Consider the following 22429-nt stretch of genomic DNA (forward strand, 5'->3'; position numbering starts at 1 on the left):
GTGTCTGCATGGGTTTCCTCCCACAGTCTGAAAGACGTGCTGATTAGGTGCATTGGCCATGCTAAATTCTTCCTCAGTGTGCCCGAGCAGGCGCCAGAGTGTGGCGAATGGGAGATTTTCACCGTAACTTCATCGCAGTGATAATGTAAGCCTACTTGTGACACTAATAAATAAACTTTAAAACTTTAAAAATATGCAAACTCTGCACAGTCACCCAAGGCTGGAATCAAACCTGGATCTCTGGCACTGTGAGGCAGTAGCTCTAACCATTGTGCCACCGTGACACCCTTCCAGAGATCTGATGCCCAAAACCTGAACCCATAGTGCTCTGGTTGAGGTCTGGCAAGACATGATATAACTGCAGCATAATATTTTGCCCCTTGGATGAATAGTTTACCAAGGAACCCATGAAAGCAACTTTAACAATGGGTTTAACAGAAAATGGAAAATCCTGGAGAGGAATTGAATTGGAAAGAGAAATGGTGGATCGATGTGTTCTGCCTAAGATGGGGCTGATAACATAACATCATGCATGAATGTTATCACAATTTTATTTCCTAACTTAATGCACGTGACACTGAAAACAATATACAAATACATTTACACATTAATACTTTCTCACAAACGTGGTATTTTCTTTTGGTATTGCAACCTTTTTGTAAGAAGAACGACTTGAACTGATAAATGTCAAGCCTTTGTCATTACTAAGCCTTACCAATCATTTTTGTTTGCTTTCATAAGGATTAGTTGATATTATGGCAAAAAACAAAAAGAAGAAGAACACAAATAAGTTCCAGAACTGTCTGTGTAAAGTGCTTGGAATGAATAGGCCAAAATAAGAGTTCTAAACATGACTGGTTGAAAACTCCAGTGCCTATAGGTGGGATTTTCTGACTTCATCTGCTGCTGGGAGTCCTCTGAAATGACCTCCCTCTGAAAGTCCGTGGACTTTTGGCAGCCCCACTGTAACACACTACAACCCACCGCCCCCCCTTCCCCTTCCCCTGCCATGGCCAGAAAATCCCCACTTATGAAAACATAGAGATTCACAATTTAAATCAAGGATGCAATACTTCTGTAAACACTTCTCTTGTAGCTGGTTATACCTGCAATGGTAAATAAATATGTTACTTTATTAAGATTTTATTTTTTAAAAAAAATTCTAAGGAAGTCACACACAGGGATTATTAAAATAAATGTGCCCAGACTTTGGTTACATGTTCTGAAATCGTCAGGATGCAGTATGTATTTCATCTTCTATAATGAAATGTGGGTGGGGAGGGTGTGTACACATTTGTATGCATCAGTTATTGATTAGCTATACTCAATTACTGGCCATGACTAATCAATAACTGTAGGATTGTCACATCGCTAAAGTTAAATGATAACTTACGGGAAATGGATTCAACCCAAGGGTTTCACAAAGTCATGTCGTAATACCAACGATATTCAAGTTTTACACTTAACCTCAGTAACTAATCAACAACTAACAGAGGCACCATTTTATCACAAGATAGTGGAATTGTTGCATTGCTTTGCATTGAATGGCATCAGTAGAGTGTCCAGTTTAATCTTCCTTCTCCCAGCGAGGTTTCCCTTCTGAGCGAAGGAAAGCTTTTTTTTTCAGTCTGAAATTCAGTTTATCAGCTCACACACAGCTTTCCTTCACACTGTTGTCGTGTAAAAATGTATTGAGGAGTGCAACATCTAACACAGTGTCGTTCCTGTGAATGGACATGTCCTTGGAGAGGTCATCATCGCTTTGGTCCTTGGCAAAATTTACAAATACCTGCAAAGAGGCACAAGATGAATGTCAGACAACAGAGGCAGTCTATAAATAAACTCTATTTATAGAGTCCAATTCCAATTCTCTTCCCGCACCTAGTGACACACTAAGGCAGACTTTTGTCTGATCCATAGCTAATAATTCCTGGAACATTTCGTTAGGGGGTGGCACAGTGGCACAGTGGTTAGCACTGCTGCCTCACAGCGCCAGGGACCCAGGTTCAATTCCCGGCTTGGGTCACTGCCTGCACATTCTCCCCGTGTCTGCGTGGGTTTCCTCCAGGTGCTCTGGTTTCCTCCCACAGTCAGAAAGATGTGCTGGTTAGGTGCTTTGACCATGCTAAATTCTTCATCAGTGTACCCAAACAGGTGCTGGAGTGTGGCAACTAGGGATTTGCACAGTAACTTCATTGCAGTGTTAATGTAAGCCTACTTGTGACACTACTAACTAAAAACTTAAAAAACTTTAGTCTGTCACCAGGGGATGAGGGGTGTCATTCCACATCAAGCATAGCTGACCAGGAATTTCTCCCACTCTTACCACCAGCTGTTGACATATTTGAAAAGATTTCCAGGTTGACACTCAACCTGTTTGACTGCGTTATAAACGCACTTTCAATGGCCATCAAGTCCTGGGTGGGACATGCACCCCTGAGCTTCTGGCTCAGAGACGAGGACGCTACCCACTGCGCCACAAGACCTCGGCCGCTTTTATAGTGTCTTTGATGTAATAAAATATCGCAAGGTGTTTCACGGGAGCATTATAAAACAAAATATGATCCTGAGCCAAGTCAGCAGATATTAAGGTAGGTGACTAAAAGCTTGGTCAACGAGGTAGGCTTTTCAAAGTTCCTTAAAGGAAGAAAGGGACCGGCAGAGGACTAGAGAGATTTATGGAGGGAGGGAATTCTAGAGCCTAAGGCCTAATCTATGTATTGCTGGGTTTCTGGGTCTGTATTTGATGGAGTTTAGAAAGATGAGTGGGGGGGGGTGGGGGGGAATCTCATTGAAACTTACAGAACACTGAAAGGTCTGGATAGACTGGACGTGGGGAAGATGTTTCCATTAGTAGGAGATACTGGGATTCGAGGGCACAGACTCAAGAGTAAATGACGACCCTTTAGAACCGAGATGAGAAGGAATTTCTTCAGCCAGAGGGTGTTGAATCAGTGGAATTCATTGCCACAGAAGGCTGTGGAGGACAGGTTATTGAGTATATTTAAGACAGAGATAGATAGGTTCTTGATTGGTAAGGGGACCAAAGGTTACAGGGGAAAGGCAGGAGAATCAGGTTGAGAAACTTATCAGCCATGATTGAATGGTGGAGCAGACTCGATGGGCTGAATGGCCTAATTTTCCTTCTATATTTTGTGGTCTAATGGTGGAATGTTTAGAACCACGGACACTAAAGCGGCCAGAATGCGAGGAATGCAGATATATTGAAGGGTTGTGGAGCTGGAGGAGAACACAAAGATAGGACGGGGAGAATGCCACAGAGGGGCTGTAAACATAGGTGAGATTTTTAAATGTGAGGCATTACTGGACTGGCAGCCAAAACAAGTCATGGATAAGATGCAAGCGTTGCCTGAAGGCGCAATGAACAAAAGGAACCTCACTTACTTGGTCTAGCGTGGTCTGCGAGACAGAGTAATCCTCAATCTGAAGCTTCTCCTTGTTGCTGGAGAGAATGCTGAAGATCCTGGATAAGGAGGACTGGTAGGAAGGCAGCTGGTACTGGAGCATGCTGCGGTGCTTCTCTTTGAGAATGCTGCCAGGGAAAGCCCGCTTGAAGAACTCCTCCATCGGACGCAGGTCTGGATTAGGACCTGCTACCCGCACGATTATTGTATATCCATCTCCAAACCTGCCGAAAAAGAGAAGCGTTTGGTTTTAGTTGGTCAATGAATTGCAGTGGAGCATTTCAGCCCAGTTTACACATTGGCCTGTTGTGATTTATATTTCTGTGCATTCTTCCTGGCAGGGAGTTGGTGGCCTAGTGGTATTATCGCTAGCCTATTAACCCAGAAATTCAGCTGATGTTCTGGGGACCCCAGAAATGTGGTTGACTCTCAACTGCCCTCGGGCAATGTGGGATGGGCAATAAATGCTGGCCAGCCAGTGACGCCTCTATCCCACGAACGAGTAATAAAAAGGTAATTTAAAAGAACTATGTTGACTCTCACTATAGCAATTGGTGCTATAATGGGAGATGGTGCAGTGTTTCAGGTCCTGGTCTGGGTTCAAATCCAGCACCCTCAGTGCACGCGAACAGATGCTGGAGTGTGGCGACTAGGGGATTTTCGCAGTAACTTCACTGCAGTATTAATGTAAGCCGACTTGTGACTAATAAATAAAACTTTAAACTTTAACTTTTACTCTGTGCAAATCTCCAAAGTTTTGCTGGGTTTAAGGATTATGTATGAAACTAGTTAAGAATAGGTCTGCGGCCCTTGGGAATCAATCTATTCCGTTTACACGTAATAATTTCCTGATATACTGACGCCCATCCTGCCATCCCATCATTGATAACCAAGAAGTGACATTTTGAACAACAATCATCAGTAGGAAGGGTTCCCTTCCAGAGACACGACAGCTCTCGGACTAATAGGCACAGATTGCTACCGTGGAGTCTTACCTGTTTTTGAGATGTTGAACACTGCCCAGACATCGGAACCTGCCATTCACCATTATGGCCATTCGAGTGCACAGGGCCTCACATTCTTCCATACTGTAAGGAAACAAACACTGAAGGTCAAGAATTTTGCTCACTTCGCTGCAGGTAGGGCTCCAGATTTTGCAACAGGCAAGGCAATTTGAATTGAGAGCTTTGTGATCTTCAATTGAGTTGCGCAATAGAAAATAAATTGCTGCTTTATAAGCAGTCAGAAGCGGTTTATAGTGCGAGATCCGTGAATTAACACAACTTTATTCAATTAATTCAAAAGCAGTGTTTCATTTTGGTGCAGATTTCAGATGCAGTAGGTGTCAGCACTGTGTGGAATACCTGCATTGTGTTTCTGTTCATGGTATCGTTATATTGACATCGTTTTGTAAAATTGATGCCATAATTGGGGTAAATAACTAGGGTCCCAATCACTGCTTTGACAAACGGTCATCCAGACTCGAAACGTCAGCTCTTTTCTCTCCTTAAAGCTGCTGCCAGACCTGCTGAGATTTTCCAGCATTTTCTCTTTTGGTTTCACTGACACTGTCTTTGATTACAGGTTAAAGTCCAACAGGTTTATTTGGTAGCAAATACCATAAGCTTTCGGAGCGCTGCTCCTTCGTCAGCGCTCCGAAAGCTTATGGTATTTGCTACCAAATAAACCTGTTGGACTTTAACCTGGTGTTGTGAGACTTCTTACTATGATTACAGCTGCCAGTGGGCCCAAGGAATGGATAAGGTGATTAGTGCTGATACATTCAAGGGGAAGCTAGGGAGAAAGGAATAGAAGGGTACTTTGATAATGTTAGATGGAGTAAGAGGGGAGGAGGCTCATGTGGAGCATGAAAACCAACAAGGGGAGGTTGGGCTGAATGGCCTGATTCTGGACAGCAAATACAATAACGTGCCATCGCTTCTCGGCCTTTTGGCTAAGACCAAGTGTAGCTTTTGATCCTGCAGCTGGTAGGTATATGAGATGATAAAAGGTACGAATAAAGTAGACGTGGAGTGGATGCTTCCTCTTGTGGGGCATTCTAGGACAAGAGGTCATCGTCTTAGGATAAGGGGTAGCAAATTTAAAACAGAGTTGAGGAGAAACTACTTCTCCCAAAGGGTTGTGAATCTGTGGAATTCGTTACCCCAAAGTGCGATGGATGCTGGGACAGTGAGTAAATTTAAGGAGTTAGACAGATTTTTAATTGGTAATGGGTTGAAGGGTCATGGGGAGAAGGCAGGAAAATGGGGATGAGGAACATATCAGCCATGCTCGAATGGCGGAGCAGAGTCAATGGGCCAAATGGCCTAATTCTGCTCCTATATCTTACGAACTTATGAAGCAATGTTTTAAAGCCATCTCGGCCTTTTGGCTAAGATGAAGCCCAGACCAAGGCCGGGACAGGGTGCAATGCCTCATCCTGTCAGCTTGGATCTTGTTTGATCAAGACCAAGACAGGAGGAATGGCCTGTCCCGTCAGCTTGAATCTATTTCATCTCTCTTGTTGGATTTTTGATTGGGAATAAAGGAACAAAAGGTACAAAAAAAACATGCAAATGCTATGAACCATTTGCCATTACCATGACAGAAAATTACGATAAACTGTGTTAAGCGTACTGACTAATTTGGGCAGTGCAAGCAGCTATTTTTTCACACTTTGTTCAGGTGCAAACTCATCTGATGAAGGAGCAATGCTCCGAAAGCTTGTGATTCCAAATAAACCTGGTGGACTTTAACCTGGTGTTGTGAGACTTCTTACTGTGCCCACCCCAGTCCAATGCCGGCATCTCCACATCATGTTTACAATCCTGGGTATTCCCTATTTCCCCATCATTAATTCTAGTGTCTACTTTACAATTCAGCTATAAATTCCATTCTTTCTACGTTCAAGCCTCTCTGTTGCCTTTTGTCGATCATCGATAACGAACCTTGACGAAGTATCTGAGTATGGTTGCTAATCTTCCAGTCTCTGAGTCTAAAGTGTGCAAATTCTTTCATTAACGCAACACTGCCTTGGAAGATTTTTTTTTGTTGCTCGAAAGTCATACTTTTCTTTGTAACTGGACAAGTAATTAATTGTTCCATTCTGGGTGACAAAAGGGGAATTGTATGCCGAAGACTTTAAATAGAATCCAGTCAGACAGCGCTTCATTTAGTTATCAAAAAGGCAGTGAGGGTCACAGTCTATTCTGCATCCTTTGCAAATGTGCAATTTTCCGGTTATCCCGCTCTTCCTTGCCCGCCAACTCTTGGATCTTAGCCATAAGGATACACAGAGCACCATGCATCAAGGGAAAATCACACTGATGCCCAAGTGGGCACTGGTATTTTACATCAGAATCGACCAGTCAAAGGACAAAATTTTCCAACATTCAGAAGTCTCACTACACCAGGTTAAAGTCCAACAGGTTTATTTGGAATCACGAGCTTTCGGAGCGCTGCTCCTTCATCAGGTTAAATATTCACCTGATGAAGGAGCGGCGCTCCAAAAGCTCGTGATTCCAAATAAACCTGATGGACTCTAACCTGGTGTTGTGAGACTTCTTACTGTGCCCACCCCAGTCCAATGCCAACATCTCCACATCATGTTTTCCAACATTGCAACTAGTTCATATACTAGACAAAGACTCTGCACTGTTTTCCATATCCTACCTGTGTGACGTCAAGACCACTGATCTCCCTTCTTTAACGATACTAAGAATTGTGTTCCACAGGAATCTCCGAGCCTTCGGATCCATTCCTGTCGTGGGTTCATCCTGTTCAAAACATTAATCGTAGAATATGTTGTCTTAATTTTAAAGAGGCCCAGCATATCCAGGAGAATAAGGATTCACAAGTGGCTACAGTTATATAAAGGCTTATTTTATGCCCTTGATGGCGATTTCAGGGATTCAAATACATGTGCCATTTGAAAAAAAATGAAATAGACTTTTTATCTATTTGCAAGGTGTTGGTGTCACTGTCAAGGGCAGCTTTTATTCACTGAGTGAATTGCTTGCCCATTTCAGAGGGTAGTTTAGAGTTAATCATATTGCTGTGAGTCTGTAGTCACATTTAAGTCAGATTAGTTAAAGATGATGACAGATTTCCTTCTTGGAAGATATAAACAAACAAGGTGGGTTTTTATGGCAATCTGGTATTTTCACGATTACTGATACTAGACTTTTCTTTTTCATTCCAGATATTTTTTACCAACTGAATCAAAATTCCCCAGGTGCCTTGGCGGGAATTGAACTTACTGAACTCATTTGAACTGGGCGGCACAGTGGCACAGTGGTTAGCCTCACAGCGCCAGGGACCCGGGTTTGATGATGGCCTTGGGTGACTGTCTGTGTGGAGTTTGCAGGTTCTCCCTGCGTCTGTGTGGGTTTCCACCAGCTGCTCCGGTTTCCTCCCACAGTCCAAAGTTGGTTGACCATGCTAAATTGCCCCTGAGTGTCAGGGGGATTAACATGATATATATGTTGGGTTACGAGGATAGGGCCTGGGTGGGATTGTTGTCGGTGTAGGTACGGTGGGCCAAATGGCCTCTTTCTGCACTGTCGGCATTCTACGTTTTCTCAATATCGATCATTTGGACCGGGTCTCTGGCTTGGCAGCCCAAGAACACAATCACTTATGGGCCCAACTTTTGAACTACGGACATCACCTTTACACAAACACTTCTTCCTTGCTGGTGAAAATGTTTCGTTAACATGCAGTGACGGATCTGCACAACAGTAACCCATGTGATGTCCCAAATTATTTTGTAGAGTGGATTGAAATTCCATGAAGAGATGTTTTTAACATCTTACATACGAAATGCCCTATTTTGCGAAGGAACCCTTTAACCTGTTTTTTTAAAAAGTAGGTTAATTACTTGTTTTAAGCAAGTTAATGACTTAATTAAAACAGGGAACAGGGAAATGCCACCCATACTTATGTACCAATTCATTATAAAAGACTTTACAGAGAGGAACTGCAACCATTTTGCATAATTTCAAAATGCAAATTTTAAATAATTTTATTTCTTAAGTGTCACAAATAGGCTTACAATAACACTGCAATGAAGTTACTGTGAAAATTCCTTAGGGGAATTTACCAATCTGGCTTTACCAACCTTTTAACTGCCAAACATTATTCTTGACGTAATGCTTGTATTTTCAAGTGATGAAAATATAAAGGGGGAAACATATTACACAGGCTTATGGACTGGAGACTTGATTACTATATTTATAGAATTGAAGCATTGTATAATCAGGTATGCCCTTTGCAAATTCACTTAGGTTTAGAGGTGCTTCACGCCTGGACGGGCGCAATCAAGATGACCGAGATTTTATAGGGTGTAATATGCAATGGTGAAATTTATGTTTTGCCATGTAACTGCTTTAATTGCTTTGGGCAGCACGGTGGCACAGTGGTTAGTCTCATAGCACCAGGGGCCCGGTTCGATTCCCGGCTTGGGTCACTGCCTGTGCGGAGTCTGCACGTTCTACCCTTGTCTGTGTGGGTTTCCTCCAGGTGTTCCGGCTTCCTCCCACAGTCCGAAAGATGTGCTAGTTAGGTGCATTGGCCATGCTAAATTCTCCCTCAGTGTACCCGAACAGGCGCCGGAGTGTGGCGACTGGGGGATTTTCACAGTAACTTCATTGCAGTGTTAATGTAAACCGATTTGTGACACTAAGAAATAAAACTTTAAACTTTAAATGTCAAATACTCACCAGAAATAACACAGGGGGTCCCGCGAGCAAGGCCATGGCAGTGGAGAGTTTGCGCTTGTTCCCACCGCTGTAGTTGCCAGCTCTCTTGTCTGCGTATCGAATAATTCCCAGCTTTCGGATCCCCCATTCGGCAACCTGACAGAATGGGAGACTGTCAGTGTACAAAAATAATCTGCACCAAAGTGATTTCATCAAAGAAGTACGCTAACAGCTCCCTGGGGCAGTGGGCCTGGAGGGTGCTGGGCCTGGAGGATCCGGGATCAGGCTGGAGCAGCCCGTGTCAGGAGGGGGAGTCCGCTCCGCTCCTGCAGTTGCGATAGGTGGGGGGAGGGGGGGGGGGCACTGCCGCTCTGCATCAGATCGGAGGAGAGAGGGGGTGGCCCGCGATTGTGGGGGGTAGGGGGAGGTTGATTCAGGCTGTCTCCAGCAGCAGAGGCCTGACAGTTCTCTCCCTCTCTCTGTCAGGCCTTTGCTGTTTGAATTGCACATGTGCAAACACAAAGATCTGCACATGCACAATAGCTCCCTGTGCTGTTGGAATTGCGCATGTGCAGTCACAGGGGTCTGCACCAGCGCAATAGCTCCCTGTGCTGCTGGCTGGTGAATTAAGCCCTACCCACTGCTTGCAGTAACTAGAAACAGTCTAGCCCATTTTTTCATGCACTATGTGACAAAATTGGGCTAAACATGCACCCAAAAAACCAATCTGCAACTCTCCCATTTTCACACTAGCTGGACATTTAGAATTTTTCTTGTAAAATTTTGCCTTCTGTTTCCACTGACTTTTGAGGAAGTGAGTTCCAGAGACTCACGACCCTCTGAGAGAAAACATTTCCCCTCCTCTCTATCTTAAGTGAGTGACCCTTTATTTTTAAGTGACTCTTAGTTCTAGATTTCCTGACAAAAGGAAGCATCTGCTCCACATCCACCCTGCCAATAGCCCTCAGGTTCTAAAGGTTTTTAGGCAACTAAAAACAGATGAAGCATTTGAAGAATACAGAGAAAGTAGAAAATAACTCAAACAGGGAGTTGGGAGGACAAAAGGGGATCACAAAATGTCCTTGGCAGGCAGGATTAAGGAGAATCCCAAGGCATTTTATACATATGTTGGAAAAAGGAGGGTAGCTAGAGAAAGAGTTGGTCCACTCAAGGACAAAGGAGGGAAATATGCATGGTGGGGGTCTGGAATACACTACCAAGTGAGGTGGTTGAGGCAGACACATTAGCGACATTTAAGACTTATCTGAATAGGCACATGAACAGGTGGGGAATAAAGGGATACAGGCTGTTGACCTAGATAGGACAATATTATTGGTGCAGGCTTGGTGGGCCGAAGGGCCTGTTCCTGTGCTGTACTTTGTTCTTTGCTTTGATCAAGTCACCTCTTACTCTTGTAAACTCGAGCCTTTTTAAAAATTCATTACAGGATTTGTGAAGGATAAATACCAGTGCGGGCCTGTCACCCTGCTACTGTGCTGTAAACATTTTGTAATACGATTGTCTCAGCTGCCATCTTCCTTCAGACAGCTTGAATACGTGACCAACCTCATTGCCGAGGGCTCACGAATGAAAATGTCGATGGTACCATCAGGACAGGAAGGTACAGAGCGGAGGAGAAAGGGTGGAAAGGAGAGGGGAAACGGAAAGCATTCTCCACCCCCCCCCCCCCCCCCCCCCCAGCCATACAATGAGGGGAACATGCATTTCCACACATTCCCATGAAGGCTGAATGCTGGAAGAATGCCACCCAGAATGATCACAGGTTTGATGCTCTCAGTTTTACCTTGCAGATCTCTTTTTCAGGAATTCCCCGCAGGAGTCCATACAGCTCCAAATGTTCCCGTCCGGTCAGCAGCTCGTTGATGGCATCAAACTGGGGGCAGTAACCCATGTTCTGATGGACCTCTTGCATGTTGGATAGAATACTGCAGCAGGGAGACCAAACCAAAGCATTTTGTTTCAGTAAAAACTCTGCAAACCACTCTTCTTTTACACGCTGCCTACTGAACTAGGGATGAATGGTTTCTGCAAATCCAGATTCACTCTGGATCTTAATATGTTATTCCAGCTAAATTGGGGGCAATTTAGCTCAATGGATAGAGGTTCCTATTTCACAATAAATAAACTCTGGTCTCTTTGATCTCAAACTAAATGCTATAAAAATTCAGATGGTGGACACAAGTTGGGAGAATACTTCAATTCTGCAACCTCTGAGTACACCCATAATATAAGACTCTGGTGATCTATAAAGGAGTCTTATGATATAATGATCTAACCAATATTGATGTTCTCCCCTCTGATGAGTCCACGTTATGATTCCACTGCTTGATAATGGTGTCAAGTTTACCTTTTGCAGGATCTGAGGTGTGCCAGGCTAAACAGTTCAATTAAAAGCCCTTCATATCTCTTATCCTCGAGTAAAAGGCTGCATGCATTATAACTGGACATGTACTGACATGAGCTGTAATGTGAGGCAAAGTTTCATGCTAGATTCTACAGAGAATCAGTTCAGAGTATCCTTCCAGTAGCCTGCAGCAGGATTCAACATCTAGAGGTGGGCGGCACAGTGGCACAGTGGTTAGCAATGCTGCCTCACAGCACCAGGGACCTGGGTTCGATTCCCGGCTTGGGTCACAGTCTGTGTGGATTTTGCACGTTCTCCCCATGTCTGCGTGGGTTTCCTCCGGGTGCTCCAGTTTCCTCCCACACTCCAAGGATGTGCGGGTTAGGTTGATTGGCCGTGCTAAATTGCCCCTTAGTGTCCCGGGATGTGTAGGTTAGAAAGATTAGCGGAGTAAATATGTGGGGTTACGGGAATGGGATCTGGGTGGGAATGTTGTTGGTGCAGATTTGATGGACTGAATGACTTCCTTCTGCACCGTAGGGATTCTATCATAAATTTGATCAGGTCAACAATGAGTGAAAGAAGGTCCCTTTTACACCTCTCAGGATGTAGGGCGGCACGGTGGCGCATTGCTGCCACACAACTCCAGGGACCCGAGTTCAATTCCGGCCTTGGGTGATTGCGTGGAGTTTGCACATTCTCCCCTGTCTGTGTCTGGTTTCCTCCCGCACTCCAAGATGTGCAGGTTAGGTGGACTGGCCATGCTAAATTACCCCTTAGTGTCCCAAGATGTGTAGGTTAGATGGATTAGCCATGGGAACTATGTCGGGTAACAGGGATAGGTGGGGGTAGTATACTCTATCTGAGAATTGGTGCAGACTTGATAGGCCGAATGGCCTCTCTTACACTGTTGGGATTCTTAGATAATTTTTAGATGATTTTTAGATAAGTTTTAAAAATGGAATGTAAAATATGCTGGAGGCAGAAATTTATTTTTTCAATTTCACCTTTGCTATTTAAGTTAGTGTCAAGTGACCAACTAAAAACCGAAGAGACAACTTTCTCCTTAACAACCTGTGATCTCTTGCTATCCATTCTTCTTCAGTGTTTGTTTTTGATTAACTATCACATGCAAATGACAAGGAGGCTCAGCAATAAGACGGGTGATATTTGAGAGGATAATCTGTGTGACCCTGTGAAATGCCACAGTGCAATCTCTTAATTAAAGCCCACTGCTGTCTCCTCAGCGGAGTAGGAGGTCATAATTTTATCCCAGCACAGCACCGCGGGGGCTAACTTTCACTTCTACTCCTTCAGAAAGCATCAGTACCCTACTCACACTGCGTGCTTGCTTCTACCAGCAAAAGCTCACTGAGAAGACAATATCGTTATGTAGATAACCCAGGAACGGTGCTATTGGAGGTCATGCATAGCTCCTTGAGAAGAAATCAGTTCTTGAAATCATTACCCATCTATGTAAGAAGGTTTGACATATGGTAAGAGCAGGAGGGACTCCGAATCAGTCGTGTTCTGGTTCCCAGCCCTGGAGAAATGAGGTTGGTTCGTGGGAGGAAGGGTATCCGTTTGTAAAACCGCCCAGGTCAAAGTGACAGTTGACCTCAAGGTAATCAACCAGCGTTGTGATGATGGGAGAATGGGATGATGTGACATGGGAGAAGGAGAAAGCAGCCAAACATGTCCATTAACAAACTGTGAGGTTGGCCAGAATTTTACCGTTCCACCCACCACAGGAATCGGAGCGGGTGAGCAGCGAATCATGGAAAGGTCCGTTGACCTCAGGCGGGATTTTATGGTTTCGGGACGAGGGAGGCTGTAAAATCCCGCCCGTAGAGTCACGACTCAGCCATTTTAATTGTTTATGGATATTATGCAAGACTTACTTTGTGGTACATTAGGTTTTTGAGGGCACACCTTATGATGAATCACACACTGTCTTACCTGTAGCCATTAAGGAAAGCTTCTCCCCCTGTCACATAACTATCGCCGGTCAACATCTTGAAGGTTGTCGTTTTCCCAGCACCGTTCACCCCGAGGAGTCCAAAACACTGGAGCGGGAGAAACACCAGCATCAGAAAATGTGCTTGCATTCTGGATCTTAACAGCAAAGCAATGATACACACGCTATCACCTCCACTAAACGAATGAGGATCAGATGAAAAGGGCACTCATTGAATAACTTGATCACGTCTCTTGACACCTAACATAATCCGTGAGCTTTTAATGGAATGTCCCACAATTTGGAGTTGACTACTTAATCAAATCCCTGCCACTGCCCAAGGAGAAAATAAAAGACAATAGTTCAAACACCCAGGCAATCTAGTTATAAAACTATCTCTCAAACTAAAGGTGTTAAAATGAATGATCTGGTCGCCATCACTTTGCTCTTTGTGAGGCCTTCCACGCACAGTTTGGCTGCAGTGTTTCCCACATTACATCAGTGGCCATTCTACTAAAAGATACTTCATCTGCTGTGAAGAGTTTTGGGAAATGTTAAGGTCAGAAAAAGCACGAGATAAATGCAAGGCTTTCTTTTTGTTTCCCTGTACCTGATGTCCCAAATTGAGTTACCGTTTTCTCTGTGGTGGTGTTTCGGGAGTTGATACTTAAATATCCATAATGACACTCCCATGGGGACATTTTCCATAAAAGGTCTCTCTGCCAGCGAGAGAGCTTTCATAATTACCTTGTGTTAAAAATATTGTCAGGATAAAATAATCATAGAATCCTACACTGCAGAAGGAGGCCATGAATGGCCAATCGAGTCTGCACCAAACATAATCCCACCCAGGCCCTATCCCCATAGCCCTTGCTCGTCCCTCGGACACTGAGGGGCAATTTAGCATGGCCAGTCCACTAACCCGTACATCTTTCTGACTGTGGGAGGAAACTGGAGCACCTGGAGGAAACCCACACAGACAAGGGGAGAATGTGTAAACTCCACACAGGCAGTGACCCAAGCCGGGAATCGAACCCGAGACCCTGGCGCTGTGAGGCAGCAGTGCTAACCACTGTGCCACCGTGCCGCCTAAATATGGCCCTCCCAAAATGGCCTCTTCATTCCATTGCATGAGCTTACTTCATTTATTTATTCTTTTGATTTTAGTTCAATTTACAATAATGGCCACTAGAGACTCTGTGCAGTGAATCTCAACTGGAAAGCATTCGACTCAAGAGTTTCATATTTTATATTTTATGAACCTGTGGAATTCATTACAAAGAACAATACAGCACAGGAACAGGCCCTTCAGCCCTCCAAGCCTGCGCCGATCATGTGTTCCTAACTAGACCATCCGTTTGTATCCCTCTATTCCCAGTTTGTTCATGTGGCTATCTAGACAAGTCTTAAATGATCCTAGCGTGTCTGCCTCAACCACCTTGCTTGGTAGTGCATTCCAGGCCCCCACCACCCTCTGTGTAAAATACGTCCCCCGCATATCTGTATTGAACCTTGCCCCCCTTACCTTGTGACCCCTTGTGTTTGTCATTTCTGACCTGGGAAAAAGCTTCCAACTTTTCACCCTATCTATGCCCTTCATAATTTTATAAACTTCTATTAGGTCGCCCCTCAACCTCTGTCTTTCCAGGGAGAACTACCCTAGTTTACTCAATCTCACCTCATAGCTAATACCCTCCATACCAGGCAACATCCTGGTAAACCTCTTCTGCACTCTTTCCAAAGCCTCCAAGTCCTTCTGGTAGTGTGGCGACCAGAACTGGACGCAGTATTCCAAATGTGGCCTAACCAACGTTCAATATAACTGCAACATCATATGCCAACATTTATACTCTATGCCCCGTACAACAAAGGCAAGCATGCCATATGCCTTCTTCACCACCTTTTCCACCTGTGCTGCCACCTTTAAGGATCTGTGGACTTGCACAACCAGATCCCTCTGTGTGTCTATACTCCTGATGGTTCTGCCATTTATTGTATAGCTCCCCCCTGCATTAGATCTACCAAAATGCATCACTTCGCATTTGACAGGAAGTGGTTGATGCGAAAACATTGAATGTATTCAAGAGGCAGCTAGATATAGCACTTGGGAGCGAATGGGATCAAAGGTTGTGGGCAGAAAGCAGGATTAGGCAATTGAGTTGAGCGATCAGCCATGATCGTGATGAATGGCGGAGCAGGCTCGAATGGCCTCCTCCTGCTCCTATCTTCTATGTTTGTGATAATCACCCTGCCCCTTGGGCTCCTTACACAGTGGCTTCCAGGGAATTATGGGCAGGATTTTCCTCCCCCTCCGTTACGTGTTTAGCAGTGTCACGAGGCAGTGCACTGCTCGCTGGTGGCAGGATCATCTGGTCTCCACGTTGTCAACAGGGCTTCCCATTGAAAGCCCTCTCACCCTCAGGAAATCCCCGGCAGGGGTGCACCATCAGTCGGATCGTACGATCCTGCCACTGTAAACGGCCGCAAGATTTTGCCATATGTTTTAATTGGTTCCAGCAATGGGCTCCTGGTTATTAAGATGTGAAATGCATGACATGAATGGATGGTGGAATCAGATTCGAGATAGGGACATTCATGGAGACAACGAAAGAACCCCACATCCCATGAATGAAAGAAAAAAGAAACTAGAAGAGGACTAATTTTCAGGACTAAGGTCAAAAGGCAAAGACTTGCGGCTAAATTGGAAAAGCTCTTTCACAAAACCAGCACAGGTACGAAGGGCTGAATGGTCTCCCTCTGGTGCTGTCATTTTATGATGCTATGGTTACATTTCTCAAGATGGCGCCAGAGTGTGGCGATTTCATACAAACTGTGCCCAGTATACCTTCTAATTCTATTACTCTCGTCCTATGCATCTAAAACTTTATTCAAAAACAGTTTCTTCCCTGCTACCATCAGACTTTTGAATGTACCTACCTCATATGAAGTTGATCTTTCTCTACACCCTAGCTATGACTGTAACACTACATTCTGCACTCTCTCCTTTCCTTCCCTGTGTACGGTATGCTTTGTCTGTATTGTGTGTACTTTTCACTGTATACTAATACATGTGCCAATAATAAGTCGAATCAAATCAAATCCTTACCTCTCCCGGAGGGATCCCGACACAAAGTCTGTCCACCGCAGGCTTTTGTTTCATCCTGTAAATCTGTAAGGGAAGCTCACTCATTAATAAGACACAGCACATCTAGGAAAATAGCAAGAGTGTCAATTCATCATCACTCCATTGGTTGTGTACACATGTCAGCACTCACCTTTGTGAGGCTTTTCAGTTCCAGGATGTCATTCTGACAGCCACCACTCATGACCCGCTGCCTTTCCTTGGCCACATCTTCATCTTCATCTGTGAGCACTGGGAGTTTTACCGATGTGCGTCTAGACAAAGGAAATAAAATACATTAACCCCACATACCATAATATACAGCAGTCATATTTTTTAGTCAAATGGAGATATACGGGGGGGTGGCACGGTGACACAGTGGTTAGCACTGCTATCTCATAGTGCCAGGGACCTGGGTTCAATTCCAGCCTTGGGTCACTATGTGGAGTTTGTATGTTCTCCCCGTGTCTGCATGGGTTTCCTCCGGGTGCTCCGGTTTCCTCCCACAGTCCACAGAAGTTTAAAGTTTATTTATTAGTGTCACGAGTAGGCATACATTAACATTTCAATGAAGTTACTGTGAAAATCCCCCAGTCACCACACTCTGGCACCTGTTCGGGTGCACTGAGGGAGAACTTAGCATTGTCAATGCAGCTAACCAGCATGTCTTTCAGACTGTGGGAGGAAACCAGAGCACCCGGAGGAAACCCATGCAGACATGGGGAGAACGGGCAAACTCCACACAGACAGTGACCCAAGCCAGGGATCGAACCCGGGTCCCTGGTGCTATGAGACAGCAGTGCTAACCACTGTGCCATGTGCAGTTTAGGTGGATTGTCTATGCTAAATTGTCCCTTAAGTGTCCCAAGATATGTAGGTCAGGGGATTAGCAGGCTAAATATGTGGGTTTTTTGGGTAAGCCTGGGTAAGACTCGACAGGCCGAAAGCCTTCTGCACTGTAGAGATTCTATGATTCTATGATAGAGAAAAAATGTTCTCCATTTCTATTATTTTCTTTTTACTAATATGTTTTGTATTGATAGAAGCTTATTTTAAACTTAGATCAAGTGATGAATGCCCATTTCCCGACACAACAGGCTACACTCAAATAGTAATTCATTGAGGGGAAGGCATTGTACAATAAGGTGTTAACTTAACTCAATGATTAATATGCTTAAATGTTAAGGTAACATAGATCCAAGATTTAATTGATAACAAATGTAACTGTTCCAACTTTAATATCATTGTTTATTCAGTATCTCTGAAAGAGAAAATACAGTTATAGGAGTCTTTCTGACTTGTGAATTTTACAGCATAGACACTGACTAATCAGCCCACAGGTTTAAGTCAGGGCTTATGCTCCACATGAGCTTCCTGTGGTCATTCTTCATTGAATCCTGTCAGCTTCAGGCACTACTTACCTTGGTTTAATGAAGAATCTGTACTGAATCAGGACAGTGATTAAGAAGAAGACTACCCCTTCCACAGCCATAGCGAACAGGTTCCGTCCCACCAGATCCCAGGAAAGCGGCGAGACAAAACGATTCTCACCTACAAACGGAGAGAGTCCTCATGAAGCGCACTCCAAGACAACAACAGTGTGCATTTGCCCAGCATTTCTAACACAGTAAGACATCTCAAGGCATTTCACAACAGCACTAATTTATTGGCAAGCCACGTAAAAAAATATTCGGACAGCTGAGCAAAAGCCTATCCCTAGACGTACGTTTAAAGAACTTCCTAAAGGAGTTAGAGAGGCTAGGGAAGGCCTATACAGATGAAAACCAATGATAGAGTAAGGAAAATCATGGATGTGCAAGAGGCCGGAATTGGAGGAATGCAGAAAACAAGGCGGGCTGGAGGGCTGGAGGAGATTACTGACATGGGGAGGATTCCACTTTGGACCTGGACACTTTTTGATGCAGTGTCTTTCTCTGCAACATGTTTTCTTGTACATGACTTGGGACAATGATTGCACCATGAAATGACAGATCTATCATTACGTTTTCTGACTTAGGCATAATTAACTTCCAGCACTGCTAAAGAATATGTGAGTATGCCCTGCTGGTACTGAGGTACCTGAAACAGCCACAGTACAATCGGCAGACAGTTACCATTCCAGCGCCTGTTAACCAAGTGAAATCATAGAAACATAGAAGATAGGAGCAGGAGGAGGCCATTTGGCCCTTCGAGCCTACTCTGCCATTCATCACGATCATGGCTGATCGTCCAACTCAATAGCCTAATCCTGCTTTCTCCCCATAACCTTTGATCCCAAGTGCTACATCCTCTGGAATACATTCAATGTTTTGGCATCATCTACTTCCTGTGGTAATGAATTCCACAGGCTCACCACTCTCCTCACCTCTGTCCTAAATGGTCTATCCCGAATCCTCAGACTGTGACCCCTGGTTCTGGACTCCCCCACCATCAGGAACATCCTCCCTGCATCTACCCTGACTAGTCCTGTTAGCATTTTAAACTTGGAATGAAAATATTGCAATACTGGAAATAATACTGGAATATAAATCTCGAGAACCTTATGCTGCCGTGATCCAAATGTTTTGCCATCCTTTTTGACTTGCATGCCTCCCGCCTCAAGTTAAAAATGGGGCTTAGAGTCATAGAGGTTTACAGCATGGAAACAGGTCCTTTGGCCCAACTTGTCCATGCCACCCAGATTTTACCACTAAGCTTGAATGGATCTTGAACACAACACTTGTGACTGAGAATTAGAATGACATTAATCATCCCAAGTGGGCAACATTCATCTGTGCCGTAAGTTCAGCAACACAGACGCCCATCACCCTACATCACCTCACTTACATCTGCTCCTAAAATATTTTGGTCTTCAAAAACACTGGACCAAAATTAAACATGTTTAGTGCAAAGGCCACATTTTGAGGCAGTTTTTCCCCCCTCAAAGTTCAGCGGACCCGGAATTCAATGGTAAAATGACAAGTCTGTAACTATTACGCACCAAATCGTTCTAAGGCGTCTGCCATGGCCTGATTTTTCACCATGTCGATCAAGCCACGGCCTAAACAGAAGTGAGGGAAGATCAGGAACACAGATTTCAGGACCTCATTAATTCTGTTCAGTTTCTGCAACAAAACAAAAGAGAACCCGTTTACAGATACAAAGAACAAAAGTTTAAATTCAGCAAGTTGTTACCGTTTCAATTCGCTGTACCAGAACATCATAACCTTGGGACAGAAGGAGGTCAGGTTGCACCTGGCTTTCTCTACACCTTAGTTATGACTGTAACATTGCATTCTGCACTCTTCTTTCCTACTCTATGAATGGTATGCTCTGTCTGTATAGCGTGCAAGAAGCAATACTTTTCACTTTATATTAATACATATGACAATAATAAATCAAGTCAAATATAAATATATTATATTAACCTTGAGCAGGTGATAAACTATGCTGTCATACAGGGAACACTTGTTAGTGCCAATGGATCTTTTTGGGAATATAGTTTACATTGCACACAATGCCAGATACTTATCTCATTAGGTTCATTCAGATTTGAAGCCAATTTTTGCAAACATTAAATGGCTTATTGTTGCCAATGGCTATGTTTCCTCTGATCATCAGACCAACCAATTCTCTTCTTTAGAGAAAGCATTCTGTCAGTAGCTTGGCAGAGTCCCATTTTGCCAGTGATTGATGCCCCAATTTCATTCACTCACATTGTTGCTAAAGAGCTCCAGTACAAAGGTTGCCACGCTGCCATTGATCCCAATGAACAGGTTCACACTGGTTAGTATCACGTAGGCAGTGCTGGGGATCCTGAACACAAACGACGCTGGGTACATCAAAGGGGTGATGGACCACCTGCAAAGAGATAAGGAGCTCGTGTTACAAACGTACGGGGGAATTAGCTAATCATAGAATCATATTTATAGAATCCTACAGTGCGGAAGGAGGCTATTCGGCCCATCGAGTCTGCACCAACAACAATCCCACCCAGGCCCTATCCCCGTAACCCCATCCTACTAATCCCCCTGACACTAAGGGTCAATTTAGCCTGGACAATCAACGTGGCGTGCACCCGGAAGAAACCCACGCAGACACGGGGAGAATGTGCAAATTCCACATAGTCACCCAAGGCCGGAATTGAACCCGGGTCCCTGGTGCTGTGAGGCAGCAGTGGTAATCACTGTGCTGCACAAAGAGGACCGCATTATCTTGCCTCTGCCTGCTTCTACGGAGGTGGGTTCAATCCTCCTTGAAGATACCAAAAGTGTGTGGGTTAGGTTGATTGAGTATGCTAAATTGACCCTAATGTCAGAGGATTAGCAGGGTAAATATGTGGGGTTATGGGAATGATTGTGGTCGGTGCAGACATTGATGGGGCAAATGGCCTCCTTCTGCACTGTAGGGATTCTATGATTCTATGATACTCAAACACAACACCTAGATTAATATTTTAGTGCAGTACCGAAGGAAGCCTTTTGGGTAGATGATGCCATCTTTCACGGCATTATCGAAAGAAGAGCAGTTAGCTCTTTGGTTTCAAGGCCAACATTTATTCTTCAGCCAATATCATCATTAGCTTATTAATGATCCCAATCCTGTTTCTGGGTCTTTGCTGTAGGCAAGAGTCATAGAGGTTTACAGCATGAAAACAGGCCCTTCGGCCCAACTTGTCCATGCCGCCCTTTTTTTTTTACCACTGAGCTAGATGGCATTTTGGTTCCATCCATTCCAAACAATAACTACTGAGAATAAGCAGAGCAACAAACAATTTACTGACTTACCCATAGAGGAAAAGAAGCAAGGCCAGCACGGGCAGATTTGAGGAAGACACGTAGGATTTTTGTTGGAAACAGACAAAAATGAGAATGACCAGGGTGGCAGGCACCACATAGTTACACTGCAAGAAAACAAGACCAAAATTTGTGATTAACAGTCATGTTTTATCAACAGGTTCATGACAAATAAAATGTTTTGTTGGCTACAATTTAGTTTTATGGGTTCTCTCTGAATAATTGGGCTTTTTCCCTTTAAATTCTGTGTCTTTTGCTCATTGTACAGAAGTGCAAAACGCTGATGTATTTGCAGCCATCTTCAGCCAGAAGTGCCAAAGGGGTGATCCACCTGGGCCTCCTCCAGAGGTTCCCAGCAGCACAGATGCCAATCTTCAACCAATTCGATTCACTCCATAATATCAAGAAACAGCTAAAGTATCGGATACTGCAAAGGATACGAGCCCTGACATTATCCCGGCAATTGTACTCAAACTTGTTCTCCAGTTCGTCCTTCACCAAGCTGTTCCAGTACAGCTACAACATCTACCTGGCAGTGTGGAAACTTGCCTAGGTAAAAGGAGAATAAATGCAATTCGTCCAATTCCCCCATCAGTTTCCACTTGATCATCAACAAACTGACGGAAGGAGTCATCAATAGTGCTATCATGCAGCACTTACACAGTAAACCCTGCCTACTAATGCTCAGTTTAGGTTCTGCAAGGCCCATTCAACTCCTCACCTCATTACACCCTTGGTTCAAACATGGACAAAAGAGTTGAATTCAAGAAGGAAGTGAGAGTGACTGCCATTGACACCAAGGTGGCATTTTTACTGAGTGTGGCATCAAGGAGCCCAAGCAAAACTGAAGTCAATAGGAATCAGAGGGAAAACCGTCCACTGATTGGCATCACAGCTAGCACAATAGAAGATAGCGGTCAATCTTCTCAGTCCCGGGACATCATTACAGGGGTTCCTCAGGGTAATGTCCAAGGCCCAACCATCTTCATCAATGACTTTCCCTCCATCATAAGGTCAGAAATGAGGATGTTTGCTAATGACTGAACAATGTTCAGCACCATTCACACCTCCTCAGATACAGAAGCAG

At 44.2% G+C, this 22429-nt stretch overlaps 1 protein-coding gene across 1 annotated transcript in view; it reads right to left on the reverse strand.

Moving 5' to 3' along the window:
- Positions 1-533: 533 nt before the first annotated feature.
- Positions 534-22429, reverse strand: part of LOC144494770 (phospholipid-transporting ATPase ABCA1-like) — a 159262-nt gene continuing 137366 nt past the window's right edge. The window contains exons 38-50 of the mRNA XM_078214083.1: positions 21334-21449; positions 20263-20407; positions 19548-19671; positions 17989-18118; positions 16722-16842; positions 16553-16615; positions 13449-13555; positions 10929-11070; positions 9146-9280; positions 7098-7201; positions 4421-4513; positions 3406-3649; positions 534-1789 (exon numbers count right to left, since the gene is read on the reverse strand). Of these exons, the coding sequence (XP_078070209.1) occupies positions 1649-1789; positions 3406-3649; positions 4421-4513; positions 7098-7201; positions 9146-9280; positions 10929-11070; positions 13449-13555; positions 16553-16615; positions 16722-16842; positions 17989-18118; positions 19548-19671; positions 20263-20407; positions 21334-21449 (1665 nt within the window). The 3' untranslated portion in view covers positions 534-1648. The remainder of the gene's footprint in view (positions 1790-3405; positions 3650-4420; positions 4514-7097; positions 7202-9145; positions 9281-10928; positions 11071-13448; positions 13556-16552; positions 16616-16721; positions 16843-17988; positions 18119-19547; positions 19672-20262; positions 20408-21333; positions 21450-22429) is intronic.

Source organism: Mustelus asterias, chromosome 6 (genome assembly GCF_964213995.1).
Source record: "Mustelus asterias chromosome 6, sMusAst1.hap1.1, whole genome shotgun sequence".
Lineage (NCBI taxonomy): Eukaryota > Metazoa > Chordata > Chondrichthyes > Carcharhiniformes > Triakidae > Mustelus > Mustelus asterias.